This window comes from Varanus komodoensis, unplaced genomic scaffold (genome assembly GCF_004798865.1).
Source record: "Varanus komodoensis strain SLA01 unplaced genomic scaffold, ASM479886v1 scaffold17, whole genome shotgun sequence".
In the NCBI taxonomy this organism is placed as follows: Eukaryota; Metazoa; Chordata; class Lepidosauria; order Squamata; family Varanidae; genus Varanus; species Varanus komodoensis.
In genome coordinates this window covers 12,258,163-12,274,052 of record NW_025335505.1, presented here as the reverse complement: position 1 = coordinate 12,274,052, position 15,890 = coordinate 12,258,163, and the positions used below count along the sequence as shown (strand labels likewise).

At 39.0% G+C, this 15,890-nt stretch overlaps 1 protein-coding gene across 5 annotated transcripts in view; it reads right to left on the bottom strand.

Moving 5' to 3' along the window:
- CEP192 (centrosomal protein 192) overlaps window positions 1–15,890 on the bottom strand; it is a 66,099-nt gene that overhangs the window by 23,588 nt on the left and 26,621 nt on the right. For all 5 annotated transcript variants that reach the window (XM_044426406.1, XM_044426410.1, XM_044426411.1 and 2 more), the window contains exons 20-29: window positions 12,631–12,796; window positions 10,742–11,543; window positions 8,179–8,327; window positions 7,567–7,797; window positions 6,216–6,341; window positions 4,571–4,702; window positions 3,458–3,518; window positions 2,563–2,702; window positions 2,382–2,474; window positions 20–135 (exon numbers count right to left, since the gene is read on the bottom strand). In XM_044426406.1, coding sequence (XP_044282341.1) covers window positions 20–135; window positions 2,382–2,474; window positions 2,563–2,702; window positions 3,458–3,518; window positions 4,571–4,702; window positions 6,216–6,341; window positions 7,567–7,797; window positions 8,179–8,327; window positions 10,742–11,543; window positions 12,631–12,796 — 2,016 coding nt within the window. The remainder of the gene's footprint in view (window positions 1–19; window positions 136–2,381; window positions 2,475–2,562; window positions 2,703–3,457; window positions 3,519–4,570; window positions 4,703–6,215; window positions 6,342–7,566; window positions 7,798–8,178; window positions 8,328–10,741; window positions 11,544–12,630; window positions 12,797–15,890) is intronic.

Below are 15,890 nucleotides of genomic sequence, written 5' to 3'. Positions count from 1 at the left end.
ACCAGTTGGCTTGTGTTACCTCTCCACATTTCTGTAGTCCTTTGGACAAAACTCAACTGTCACTTCTTGTTCTTCCTCAGGTTTAAGGATCAGATGCTCAGGCTTGACAGAAATGGAGTTACCAGGCTCGAGTGTCTGGAAACAATGGGAGTACTTCAATAAAGGTGTTATTGCATATTCAGGTGACAGTTGCAGCCATGATGTCACTTCACCAGCTCTGATCACTGCACAAACTACAGCATTTCCTAGAAAACCTGCATTTGGCCCTTATCATTAATGCCACAGTATGATCCAAATTAGGACTATCATGTCCAAATCTTGGAAGACAGTCTAGAGACTCTAACTGGAATAGACAGCTTCTGGTTCTTCAAATGGCTCTAGCCACAATAGCCGATACTGAGGGCTGATAGAAATTGTTGTCCTTCAGATGTTTTGGCCTACAAGTTGCCCACCCCTTCCATAGAAACGAGAGTACTGCAACTGCAAGAATTCTAATGAAAGCCCACTAATCAGATTAAATAGCCTTGGTTATCATATCACCTTGATTAGTTAATCATTTTCTTCTGACCTCAACTCAAGAAGTACTGATTTTGGCCTTTGTAGACCTAAATGATCTGGAAACAAGGTAACTTCAAAGAGTGCCTCCTTCCGAATAAGCCTGTTATAGTGAAGGTTTTGGCTGTCAGATAAAGGTAATATTACAGCCAGCTGGTTAAAGCACACTCCTAGCAGCAAGGAGGAGGGAATAATTTACACATTAAAGCTTATCCAGAGAAAGGGAAGGATGACCTCTTACCAAGGACATTTGATTAGTGTTATTGCCCTGACCTTTGGAGTTGTAAATGGCTCACAGCTGGAATATTAGGAGATGGTATGTTTGATGAAACAACAATTCTAGATTGGGTGCCAAATTTCACCCCATTAGCAGAGCAGGGGATTATAACACTGAACCTCTTTATTCATCTTTTCTCTCCCTCTGAACCTGCATTTGAGCAGATTTGCTTTTCTCCAATCAATAGCCGAGACCATTATTCTGTAGAGACCTGTCACATAAGTAGTGTCAGAGCAGGGCTAGATCTCTTGTCTTCAGTGAGGTAGTACATCAAGGAGTACCTAAACTTGAAAAGCAGAGTGGTCTACTGCACCCTTGTGTTGTTGCTGTATCTTGCCCCTTCTGTATTCCAGTCCCTTCTCCATTCCCCTTTCTTTAACTAACTTGTATTTTATACCAATGTGGTATTCAGGTAAATTGTGGTGTTACTTCCAGCATGCAGACCACAGGGTAGAGCCAAGTAGATGATTGGAGACTGGCCCAAGGTGAAGGAGGTGAGGACGAAATATACTATATAGACATATATATAGATTTTTTGCTCTCTACTATATAGACATGTTATGACATCTGAGAGCAGTATCTGCAGTTCCCTGCCCACTGCCATCAGATGACAGAAAGGTACAAATGACCCGAAGATCTAGCTAACTTCAGTGGTGGGCATTATTCAGAGAACAGTTAAAAATCTTAACAGGGCAACAAACATACTCAAGCATTTTATCTAGATAAGGTGTGCTTGAAGCTGCCTTGTAAATTAAACAGTACACTACAGTCTGATGGTTCTCTCAAGGCCAACTTCCCTCAAAATCATTAATACTGTACTCTCCCAAGTAAACTTTTATCAACTTTTCTACCTGTTTGGCCATAGCAACTCAGGTTAGTCTCACCAGCTTGCAAGGACAAGAGTGAAATGCAGGGAATCATAATTTTTCACTGGCCTTGGTCAACAAAACAAAAGCCTGTAGCTATTGGCTTTTCCCTGATTTGGAAAGAAAGTAGGGAGGTTGGCTGTCTGACCACTGCTTGGCTGAGGTTGTTTTGAACTGTCCAAAGTGCTTTGGCTATTGGATGATGTAGAAATGTAATAAATAAGAATGAAATAAGCAGGGATGATTTTTACTTCACTCATTATCCAAAAAATCAGGGGTTCAAATGGGCTGCTCAGGAGGAATCACATTTACTACATGTGCCATTTCTTTATCATTCATGTCCTCAACAGAACTGTCAATGCTGGGAGCAGAGGAAATTCCCAGCACCTTCAGGAATCTGAGTCTATTGGCATCTAGACTAAGTCATTCCAACTGCACACCCCCAATCCCAGTACAAATTTCTGGAACCAGCCAGTGCTCTGCCTATAACCAAAGGAAGCACATCAAGTTCCCCTACAGCTATATCCTCAGACTATCATGCAATTTGTGTTTCTTGCTTTTTACTAGGAAAAAGAGAAAGTTTTAAAAAATATTTTGTTCCATTTTTCATTTAGGAAGCTAGATTGGTCCACTTAAGGTTGACAGTAATTTTATAAGTATTCCTTAGGGAAGAGGTAACTTACCATAATCTTTAAATCAACTTTAATATTCCCAGCATTCTTTAATGGTAACTGCTGTCTCACTGATGATCCCATCTTTGCAGACATATATAATGTCTAAAAAAAATAGATGGTATGAACAGTTAAAGGATGAATGGAGAAATAAACTAGATTTATTTCTCAAGTGATAGTTTAGTAAAAATACCTGAAGGCCCTTTGGAGCATATACCCTAGGAGTTCCAGATCTTGCACTCAGAGGAACATTTCTTAAAACATTACCAGGCTCTGGACAATCAACTTCCACATCAATTCTTGCAAAGTACTCATCTGGTGGGCCCAAAGAATCTGAAAAAGTTTGATGAACAGTTATCAAATACATACTCTTACTCCTTACTTTCAAATCACCTTTGACACAAAGTATTTACAATAACAAACCTCCCAATTGTGATGTCAAGTGAGCATGTTCCTCATGGTACAGCAGTATGCAGAATCATTACTGCTTTGCACATGTGAGGTTGTTCATTTTGAAACAACGTAATTCTAAAACTTACAACAAGTGAATGCAAATTATAAGAGGCCAGCAGCAGTGAAATGTCTCTGTTTGAACTATTTTAAAGGTACAGTGAAGCAGAGCTTCTGTTTGCCTCAAAGCAACCAGTATGTAGTACTCCATAGCTCAAATGCAGAACTTCATTCTACACTAGTTTTAGTATTACATACCTAGCTTCTTGCCCTGAACATAAGAAGTAACCCTAAAAATCAGCGTGCCTTTCTACAGATCTTCATGCCCCATCTTAAAGGAGTACATTATACTGCAGGGGTGGCTAAACCAAAACTCTGAGTTTATTCTGCAGCTTGCCACCATGGGCGCCCACTTGCAGCTCTCAAGTATCTGACATTTACCATAATTGGCTCTTCTGCTGAGCAAGTCTGGCCACCCTGTTATATTACATGCAAGCAACATAATAGCTTATGAGACACATCTAAGCTTTCCTTGGCCCAGAAGGCCCAGGCATACATTTTAAAACAATTTTGTTTGGCTGGACTAACAAATGACTGATTTTTACCTACATTAATTTTAGAAAGTAGCAAATCTGTACCTGAAGAGGTGCATTTGCTTGGTGCCCGGAACTGGACCCAAACAACTAGAACTTCAGGATCCTGGAAGGAAAGATATTTGTGTAGGATGAGGCATTCTATAAAGAAGTACAACTTTAAAGTACATAATGGGATAAAACTTGAAATATTGATACGTTACATAATATCATACAGAACCACCAACTTCCAAGATTAAGAGACAAGAGAACAAGTAAAAGATACAAGAAGCAAAGCAAGCTCTTCTGTCGAATGGGAAGCTTACATCATCTTCTTGCTGACAAAGAAAGGCATATGACCAGTTAACTCAGGTGTCTGGTTGGTATCCCCAAAACAAATAAGGTTTTATGTGGACCGTAAGGGTAAAGCCCAACACCTCTGCAGAAGAACCCCAAGAAGATGAAAGCTTTGCTTCACATTCAGATAAGGAGTGTGAGCAGGTGGCTGAGGCCTCAAGGCCAAAGGAATTTGGAGTTAGCTGGGAATATTAATGACAGGCCATTAAACAATTCTGAAGCCATAGGAATGTTGATCCAGAATGAAGAGGGCCTAGGGATTCAGAATCCCAGGATTAGGCATCAAATGAGGAAGGAGGAGAAGCACAGGATAGCAACACTGCTCAAACCAATTTGTTTTCCAAGAAACACCTCTAAGAAAGGCTCCTCCTTGAAGGCAGGGCTCGGTTAGCTACTGAACATGAATAGAAACTTTGTAACCATTTCCCAAAAGCATAGTATCAACTCTTCTTTAGTCTGCCATTTAAGATGAAAAGCTAATTTTCTCAGTTGCTAAAAGTTTGACTCTTTCATAGTCATAGTTTATAAAATAAGGTACTGTGCAGGCTGAAGCAAACCAGCTTTCTTATGCCTTGGTTTCCTTAATAAAAGCCAGTTGTTTAGCATTATGAATCAGTGACTTATCTTTGGTAGGAGGCAGGACGGCCTGGAAATGGCTAGATACCATATAACAGAACTTATGTAACATGTGTAAACATACATATGTATGTAAAACACTTAACATACTTTCCCAAATATGAAATCTATTATTGATAGTAGATATTCAGATGAGTAGTCAGTAATTTGCTATTCCAGTAAACTCAACTATAACAAACTACTTACTTGCCCATCACAGCATGCATTCATTACATGGGATATCACCGAAGGAGCTGCTAGCTGGGAGATGTTGTAAGCAGGGAGTGTATTTCCAATTGGTTCCTTGGAAAACGTGAAGCAGCGCCATGCTATAGCATTCTGTAATAAAGAGTTATTTACAATTTAAAATGGAATTCCAATGTTCCCCATAGTATTCAACAATTATCCTATTATTGATGATTGTCAAGGTATGTACTGAAAGCCACAGGTCATCCAAGGTGAGTGTAGGAGAATACAGCAAGGAGCCATACATAGATCAATGAGGGACATGACTAGAGAGTGGGAAGCTGAGGAACACTGAATGAAAGATGAAAAGAAAATAAAAGAACACAAAAACAATAAAAAACCTGGCCAAGAATAAAAGAAAGGCACCTGGCTAATCATATCAGGACCCTGAATGGCAAAGGTCATTAAAGGCCTCCACAAAAAGGGCTATCTTAATCTGACGCTGAAAAGATGGCAAATTTGGCACCAGGCAGACCTCCGAAGGGAGGTTGTTCCAAAGTGGTCAACTACATCAAAGGTAGCAGACACTAGGATGCAAAGACCCCTGCGCTGATGGCTTCAATGCTAGTTGATAACTTCTTTAATAGGAGAAAACTGAGGATTACTGTCAAAGGATTGAAGTTGTGAGCAAAAGTACACCCAGTAGTGTGCCTGACCTTGGAAAAACCAAGTACAGTGTAGGCAGCCTAATACATCAAGGGGGTTTCTAACAATTGTGGTGTCACAGAGTAAGATTAACCAATTCAATCTCTGTATTCCAGCTTCCTAGAACATATGCTTTCATAAATTGTTTTGGGGTTCACATAATGCAACCCTACCATACAGCCAAAAGCTCCATCAAAAAAGAGTGTGGCAGGATGCAGAGCATATACTACAACAAGGATAATCCAAGTGTTACTAGATGTATTATACTCTTTTAATAATAAAAAATTGCTAGCTATTCATATCACACAATTTTCTACATGAGTAGTACAAAAAGCTAGCAGTCATACACTTCCACAAACCAATCACAGTGTAATACCCTTGAAGATGGTCCGGATACTTCAATTGGTTCAAAATAGAGCTCCAGTCCTCCGTCAGCTTCACTGGCTTCCCATTGAAGTCCGGGCCCAATTCAAGGTGTTGGTGATGACCTATAAAGCCCTAAATGGCTTGGGTCCTGGTTACCTGAAGGAGCGCTTACGTCCATATACGCCCACCCGCCCCCTGAGATCTGCAGGAGAGGCCCTTCTCCGGGAACCCTCCGTGAAGGAAATTAGGAGGGTAGGTACTTGGAGGAGGGCTTTCTCTGCAGTGGCGCCCAATCTATGGAATGCACTCCCCAGAGAGGTCGGCCTGGCGCCGTCGTTATTTGTTTTTCAGCGCCAGGCGAAGACCTTTTTATTCAAACGTCATTTTAATTGCTAATATTATTTGCTTATTTTATTCTTTGGCCAGGGCGACTTATTTTATATTGTTAATTCGTTTTATATTTTTAGTGTATTATATTTTAATTGATGTTTTTTGAGCCGCCCCGAGGCTTCGGCGAATGGGGCGGCACAGAAATTTTCTAAATAAATAAAATAAATATATATAGAGAGCTTACTATAACAGCTGCTATACTTACCGCATGAATAACAAGTCTTATTGGTACTCTAGCATGAGTCTTGTTAGTTAGTTTCAGTGGGAGAGCTTTCCAGCTGCCAGATGGCAAATCACCAAAGTCGAGATGGTTTGCCTTTCCTGCTTCCACCTAATATAAAAAGGAGGGAAGGGAAAGGGTTCTTTTAAGAACTGAGGTACACAAAGCCATGTTTATTGTACAAAAAAAATAAACAGTGTAACTGAAACATAGCCAGATAAGAGGTTGCAGCTTTGTTTTCTCCTAGACAAAATAGTCTCGTTACAATTATCCATGCTCTGATAAGATCCCATTTGGATAACTGCAATGAAGATTACTTCAGTTTGTGCAAAATACAGCACCAATCATGATTCTGACCACAGCTTCACTCCAATCATTATCAGCCAGTCTTCAAAACAACTTCACTGGCTAATGCCAAACTGAAAATGCTAGTGTGTAACTTTAAAACCCTAAATGGTTATGGGCACAAGGATGTGATGATGTGCCTCCTCAGATACCAACCTGCAGATTAAGTTCATCGGCCAATGTTTTTTTCAACTATCCCTGCCCCTTGAAGTTTACCTGAACAAAACAGTTTTTTGTTTTTGGTAGTAGCATGAACTTGTAGAAAGCCAATGCTTAGACATGATCCCCGCACCGGCGAACCTACCCTAGGATTGCACCTCATTCTCTGTCAAAAAGCTAGCATTGCTTGCATTTGAGATCATTTTTTCTTCCAGAAAATCAACCTCAGTATGGCTTTCAGTTCCCAGCAAGCATATGCAACTTTAATCCTTCCTGAGGATATGCAAGAAAAGAAAAACTGCCTAACAACACAATAGTTCGGCCTTTTAAAAATCACAGCAAGACTTTCCTATTCAATGCAGTCTATGTCTGTTTACTGTTTATAGCTAAGAATCTTAACTTTAAAAAGAGACTGCTATTATCTGTAATGAGTTTTTATTGATATCAGGCTTATTTTAGGAGGACTAAAGTACCTCCTAGAATTATCCCTGTGGGTTCTGCAGTACTTTTGGGCCATGGGCAAGTTTCAGTTTATAGGGAAAAAATAAAAAATGTAATGGGGGGAGGATGACATTTGGGGACATTTTATAGACATTTTGAGAAAATGTCTTAGAAGGAACTGTCTGTATGGGTATATCACAGTACTGAATGTGAGCTAAGTACATTCCAGTTAGCCCAGGATGTCGGGTAAGTATTTTAAATTGACTTGTAACTTTTATGCACCACTAACATTTGTACCTACTCTTGCTTTAATTTTTGGATTGTTCCAAATATAAAGTTATATTAAAATATTTTAAATAGATATAAACTATGTAGCCATTGGAATTTTTACCTCTATATCAGGATTTTCAGCAACAGCATTCACAATTACTCGAGAAGCTAAAGCCTCTGCCTGGATTATTGCATCTGCATCTGCAGAAAATGGCCAAGCAGCAACACTAAGTATACACTGGAAGACTCCTGCTTGACAAGGTAAAAATAGGATTTTCAGTTCTTCTGTAGCACAAGGTCCTATGACAGTTTTGTTCTTAAACAGCAGGCATCTGTGCTTTGAAATGTCCATCTACAGAAAAAAAATATAAAAGTTACACAGGACAAGTAATTATCAATATAAATTATTTATTTCCTATACTGCCCAATGGCTTAAGTACCCTTGGTGGTTAACAATAAAATAAGAGCAATAAGTACTCTAGAGATGTAAATAGACCCTCCATGGTCGGTTTAAGAGATAGAGATCATTATCAACAGTGGTATTTGCTATGGCTGAGATCTAACCCCTAGATTATTTTCTGCTCTGGAAGTGATGCTGCAGCTCCATCTCCAGTCAGTCAATCTTTCCTCAATACCCATGAGTAGCAAGAAATAAAGAGTACTAGAGATTTGAGTACTATTAACTCCACTAGACAAGTAATTAGTATACTGTATGACAAGATTCAGCACATACCTTTAGACCATCAAGCATAATACCAAGGAGATGAATGCTGACTTGTAACCACCGTTCAGATGGATTAAAAATGCTAAGAACTGTGTGTGATGTCAGTCCCACACAACAAGCACCAGGGAATTTTACTTCTTCTGGGACTTTCACATGTACTAGAGACAGAAAAATACTTCAATAAATCAACTACCAGTTCAATAACAAATCTGGATCTATGTAAAATATAACTAGAAGTTAAATGTTTAATTTCACATTGATCTCTTACAGTTAATCAGAAAATTGGATTAAATCAGAACTAAAAAACATTAATCAGAAATCAGAAACATTAATCAGAAAAACTGTATCTCATCCATGTGAAACAGCATTACTTTCAGTTGCACTAAATATTTTGTTGTAAATATATCTGTGAATGAATATCTTCAGCAAGAAGTTGTACTTTTGCCATGCCTTAGAACATTCCATATCTGATATACTGATAGTAAAATGGAATTGCAAATTCTAGCTTGGTTATTATTCTGTAAGACAGACAGACAGACACACACACACACATGCGTGCACAAGAACAATTATGGTATAGTTTTATTAAAATACTTTCACTTAATACAAATGTTGCTTATAGAAGGTGCTGTAGAAATTGTGTGCATGGCATACAGTTGCTATGTCCTTCAAACACACACTGTGCATATATAGACAAACACACCCAAATCTTTACAGCAATGGGGGAAACTCTTGAAAAATATGAAGTGCCTTGGCCCTCCAGTTCTCAACTTCTGGCAACCACACAGAGTGCATGAAGAACCACCTTAGAGCACATTCTAGGTATTATGGAGTTTCTCACATTGGGACCTGCTGCAAAGATAAACCATCACAATAATGCAAGAACTGAGCACAGCACTTCTGAGTACCAGGCAACATGAGTTACAATCACAGAAAAACATTCTGTAGCTATAGGAAGCAAGATCCAAGTGGGAGAATAGATCAATGATATAGTGTCTTGGGGAAGTTATTAGAGAACTGATGAGCCAATTAGGGTCTAAGAAAATACTTCCACTCTTGTGGGTTGTAGTTTGCGTGATAATTTATTCCCTCCACACCACTGCAAGCCCACAGTGAATACTGTCAAAATTGTTGATCTAATGTTATTGTTTCATCTCAATCTTAAACATGTACCAAAGGGTTATCAGAACTTTTAAGCTTAGGGTTATTAGATGCTATCATTTCAAACAAGAATATACAAATGCTTCAAAACTGCCATTTACATTTCTACCCTGCAGAAACTGTGCTGGGTTTGCATGGACAATCAGCCACAATGGACTACAGTGAAGTATGAACCCAGTGTAGCTTCTGCAAGATGGCTTATTTTTAGAAAAGTATCCTGAGGACCTATGGCTTGTTCTAGGGTTGTTAATACCCATGGTAGTTCGTTGCAGCATCCAAACCCGTAATGAATTCACTTGCTTGGGTTATCAGGTACAACTACAGAGCCAAGTGGCAAAAGCACTGAAAACTCTTGCCACTCCTTGCCATCTGTGTTATTCCCTGTCACTGCTCTGCCATGACATTTGTGTCTGTTAACTGGCCCTGCTCCCTCTTTTACCCATACCTGTATGTCATTACTAACTATGGAGGGAAGAGAGAAGCAAGAAGAAAGGGAGAGCTGAAAAAGGTTGGCTGTTATAAAACATGATTTGGGAGTAAGGCACAGTGGAACATGAAACAGCTTTGTATGAAAAGTGTTTGCTAGCTAGCAAGAGAAGTGCCAAAGTGGAAGAGAGGAAAACAGGGATGTTTAGATAAACACTGGAGAAGTGAGCTCTGTATTCTTGCCAATAACAAAGGTCCTAAAATATTAAAAAGATGCCAAACACATTCCTGAGTTCATAAGGGCTTTGATATTTTTCATTTTTGTAAACTGATAGTGAGGAAAGGAGCCAAAAGCAGCTGGCTGCCGCAGGAGATATGTCATTTCTGTGTTCTTAAGGACTCTGAAAATTCATTTATTTTGTTAATTTCTTGTGGATAGAGAAGCTTCCCTAGCTAGCCAGAAGCCCAAGTAGACCAACTGCAGGAAAGGTATGACAGGGTCCAAGAGGAAAAGTTCTGCCACTAAACGAAATGAGTTCTGGCATGTGCACTGGAGATGACAGGAGGACTAAAGAGGAATGATATGAAGAACAAACACTGGCCTGTCCAGTTGTCTGTTAGGAATGCCAGCGAGTTCTTCAGTAACCAGCTCATGGTGGCTTGTTATGCTGTGTGAACCCACTTAGTAATCTGCAATACCTAGCTATTTTGGCAACATGATTTTTAGAGGCTAAAATAATTTCAGAATAATTTATCAGCTTAAATTGCATTCAACAAAGAGAGAGAGAGAGAGAGCACATCTACAAAAAAACTATACAGCAGGAAAGGAAACAAGTGTTTCCTGTCTGTACTACTAAGCAGCGAGATGAAGAATAACTTAAAATGGATAATAATTAAAATTTAAATTCTAAAATATGAATAAAAGCAAGTTCAGATAACAATCTTATTGACCACAGATTTTTAGATGCTACTAAAATAGACTTACCAAAGCCAAATGGCACAGAGTCCCCCCATTCTCCAGGGTTGCCAGGACCAGCTGCTTGTCCTGCGTATGATCCACTACTGAAGATATTCTGATTGGATGTGAAATTGCAATGTGGAGTAGTACTGGACATTCCTGACCCAACATCTGAACCTACAGTCATTCTAGCAGTCAGTGAGTTTTGAATATGACCCATAGGGATGCTAGAATATATCAGTCCTGCTGGAACACCAAAAACTGGAGGGCAACCAACATGATACTGAGGCAAAGCAATGTTTGCTTGAGATGACAAGGTTCCAAGATATTGTTGGGCAAATGGAGTTGTGCTAAGAGAACAACCTGTTAGCAATGTAGGAAGTGCAGCAGATATCTCTGGAACCTGTGAAGCAGTACAATGAGTTTTGACCTGTGCTTTGCTTTGATTTCCTGAATTACAGCCATCTATACTGTTAGAAGAAACTGCATGTTTTAGAGAGGATAAGCCTAGTCCATTTGTTGCATGTGTCAACTCATGTTGCGTTTTAGGGGTATCAACCTGACACCGCTCATTATTGTTTTGACAATTAATTGCAGATGGATCTTCACTTTCCAGTAGAAACTCTCCAGTTGATTTCTGGTCTTCATGTTGTCTAGCAAGCGTGGCCGATTCATTTATTTCTTGCTTCTTATCATGGCTTCCTGCACTAGTGCTCAGTGATGGATATTGCCTATTTTGCAAAGCAATACATTTTCCAGTTTCCTGTTCCAATAATGAAGTTGGACTGGTCCAAACTACTGTTGTGCTCAACTCACTGGCGCGATTACTCTAAACAGAAGGCATTGAAATTCTGATCAGCATTCACACGTTGTAGTACTTATGATTAGCAATCATATGCCAGAGATATACATGTTGATATACATGGAAAGAATACTGTATTACATATTCAAAGCACTAATAAATCTACTTGAAACTTTAAGTTAGTTAAGGGAGCAATTGTGATAAACAGGAAACAGAAAAAATATTTGTAACATACAAAAAGTTGAAAATTAAAAATGTGTGTGATTAAGCTAAATTTTGCTGCTTTCATGTGGAATGTGAATTTGAATAGTATAACATTAGTATCTCCATTCAATGAGCTAGTATATAATCACTAGCATATAATGACTACTTTATTTACCTGAAGAAAATAGAGACTTAGTTGAAAGCTGCTAGTCCATTCAGCCATACTATACAAGTGCCTGAATAAAGGCTCATCCAAGAAAAGCCCCATGAAAAACTGGCATGCATCCACACATAGTGAATGTTACAACAACTTTAACACAAAATCAAACATTTGGAACAAAGTGCAGTTTTTTGAAGTAATACTGTTAAACCCAAGGAAACTGTCACGCCAAAAGAAAGGAAGAGGCGATCTCTGAATGCAGGGCAGTTTTATATGTGCAAATTAAAACCTTTGAGTATTTTAGATAATTAAAAAGTCTAATTTATATATTGAAACTGCATTAAAATTGATACATAAACAAAACACATAATTAAATGGATAAACTTATGGCAATCCTATGGTTCTTTTAGACAAATGTTTGTCTATGAATCTAGAAAAAATAATTCCCGGAAGTACTAATAGTATGAGTGTGTTGGGACTGGAGACCATGCTATTCAATGTTTAGTATAACACTTTATGCCACCAGTACTAGTCCTGCTACTCTACAGTATGTATGAACAGAAACTATGAAGCCAGGAATCACTGAGAAAGTCAAGTTTTAACCTGGATAATATAAGTCAGAATCTAAAGCACTATTCATTATATTACAACAGTCATTATACTACAACAGCTCTTTGTAAAATATACTTAAAGTAACCAACCTTTAACCTTTTCATGTAAAAATGATTTAGCTTTTAGCAAGCTACTTACTTGATATCTCTCTGGAGTAGACAAAGCAAGATTTTTAAGAGTATTTTCAGTGGCAGAAACAAAGGTTAATCGTTCCAAACTAGGATCTGAATATATTGACTGAGGTAGTGCAGAATCATCGCAAAAAATCTTCTTACAATTAAGTGTTGTACAAGGAAAATCAGATCTAAGAAACAAAGCACACAGATGTAACTCTGAATTGCCTGTAGTGCCTGAAGCCCCGACAGAGACAGCACCTCACGAGGAGGTCTTGTGCTTGGGACCCTGTATCCAAAAGCCAACTCCACAACCTAGCTCAGGGGTGGCTGAGCAGATAGCTGCGCCTCCCCCCTCCACTCCCTGCCCATTGAGCAAACACTCCAGCCCACATCAAAGCAAGAGAGCCCCAAGGGAAAAGACACCACAAGTTCTACTCAGAAGGAGTCAGAGCAGGCTGTCCCTCCTCCCACTGGCGCTGAACTTCCTGAACGTGATGCAGGGAGCATTATAGACTTTTCCCTAGCAACCAATCGTAGAATTCTAAGAAGATACGAGCAAAGGCAGGCCTTGTTACATGAGAGGGAAGAAAGGCGGGACCAAGAGAGCTAGTCCCACTTGGGCTGGGGAGAGACACCACTAGAGGATTAGCATCTGCATTCCAAAGACCTCAATAGAAGGACTTATCTATAGAGTTGTAAATCTTGTAGACAAGTAGCAATAAAGGACTTTAGTTTTATTGCTCGTGAACGTGTGGGTTGTGTACATGTTGAATAGCACCTCGACATTGCCAAATCTACACTGCTTACACCTGCGGAAGCATAGGTAGCAGTAATAACCAAGAGTGCCTTTTAGCAAGTTAGATTGGTACAGCAGCTGCCACCTTATCTATGAACAATTTAGTTGTGTCTTAGCTACCTCCAAACTAGGCTATGAGAGGGCTAGTTTGGAAGAATGGTTTGGAAGCTTCAGCCATTGTAGAATGAAACTTCCCAGATGTTTGTTTGGGCTTAGTGTTTGAAGCATATTACAATTATCTGATGCACTTGCTACCTATTCATTTCTGGAGTCAGCTTCTTGGAGTTGACCTTTAAATGCCTAAAACAGAAGTAGGAAACTTGTGACTCTCCAGCTCCCATAATCCTTTCATCAGTTATGAGGGCTACAAGGGGGCATTCAATGTATTCTCAGTATCGAGTTGATTTGCTATTGATGTGAGCAATTTAATTATTTCATTAGCTAATGACATTGAGGGTATATGTGCAAAATTTCAAATAAGTGTGATCAGTAGTTTCCTAGTAATCCTCACTGAAAGACAACCATGATGACTGACGCGACAATGCTGAAGAAAATCGAGCACCGCACTGGGATTAAGTTCCTTACAAAACAAGGAAAAAGTCAAAAAATCATTCACGAAGAGATGGTGGCCGTTTCCCAGGACTCTGCACCTTCATTCTCTACTGTTCAAAAGTGGTCAAGTGAATTTAAAAGGGGCAGAGAAAGCATTGAAGATGACCCTCGTTCGGGCAGGCCGGTTACTGCCACTATGAAAGAAAATGTGAAAAAATTGAAACTTGTATTGGAAGATGTCCGAATAAAAATCAAAATGTTAGCAGAGATGACAAACCTATCCGTTGGTACCATATTTACTATTTTTCATGACCATCTTAACCTTTCAAAGGTCTGTGCAAGATGGGTGCCGCAAATGCTCATGGCGCCTCAGAAACAAGTGCGAGTCGAGTGCTGCAGGTTGTTTTTGGAGCAGGGAAAAATCATGGCCAGTGTTTTGGGACTCAAAGGGAATTTTATTGATCAAGTACATGAAAAAAGGTGAAACCATAAATGCAGCATCTTACGCAACCACTCTGCGTAATTTAAGAGAAGCAATTAAAGAAAAATGGTGGGGAAAACTGACTGTAGGTATGTTGCTTCTTCACGACAACATGCCCGTTCACATGGCGCATGTTTCGAAGGCTGCTGTGCGAGACTGTGGTTTCAAAGAAATAAACCACCCACCCTATAGCCCGGACCTGGCCCCCAGTGACTACTACCTATTCCCGAATTTAAAAAAAGATCTTTGTGGAAAGTGATTTTCCGATGATGAAGAGCTCAAGGCGGCAATTAATGCACATTTTTTAGACAAGGAGGAAGGGTATTTTTTTACAAGGAATTGAAAAGTTAATTTCTAGATGTAATAAGTGTATTGAAGTTATGGGGGATTACATTGAAAAATAAAAATTATTTCAATTTATTATTCCTTTTTTCTTCATGCTGATACCGAGAATACATTGAACGCCCCTCATAGATCAGATGGGAACTGGAGGCCAAACTGTTTCGAAGGCCACAAATTGCCTAATCCCTAAATTGTTTAGGATTGGATCACTGATGAAACATATACATCCACATACACCTGCCTTGAAACTGGCCAAAGGCCCTGCTCATAGCCCTACAAGTAGGTTAAGCAAGCTTGACAGGCTCAAGGAAATCTTTTCAGTGGTAGCCCTGTACCTGAAACTCCCTCCCTCAAAAGGTACATTTGGCTCTGAAGTCTTTCTTTCAATCTGCATTTGCTATAGAGGGTATCACATAAGACAGTGATATCAACTGATTGTTGGTCTGTTATAATTATACTTCCTTTAGCTCTTATTAATTTCAAATACAGTTATTTTAGAATCTTGTATGTACACACATTTTGAAAACTTTGTTTTGAAAGACTAAATATATTCCATAACTGAATAGTCCTCTTAGTACTAACATTTCATCCATTTAACTGCAATCCTGTGGACTTTTAGAAAGCAAAAACAAGTCCTACAAATCCCATCATATTTAAGCCCTGGGAACTGTAGGACTCTTTCTGGGGAAACATGTATAGGACTGTAACCCAAGTCTACCTTGTATTACCACATTCATGCTTGGAACAGCCTTACTTTTTCAAAGAGTTACTAATTTCAAAAATAAGTTGGATTATAGCTGGCTGTTCAGTGTGTAATGATTAAAGTCAGAGATTTTACCCATAAAGGTTGTCCCTGGGTTAAGAATGAGTTCCATTCCTGAGAACGTCCTTAAGTAAAATATATCTAAGTTGAACCACATGAATAAGCCAAATGTTTGTCTTAGCAATTGTACACATACTAGTCTATGCATGCAAAACACTTAAGAAGCACTGCCATAATCACTAAAACTTCTTAAATCCAATACAGCATTGTAACAATAATACAATAATAATAAAGAAACTACATTACTGCAGAAAGAATCTTTATGTATGTATGCAGATATACAGTATT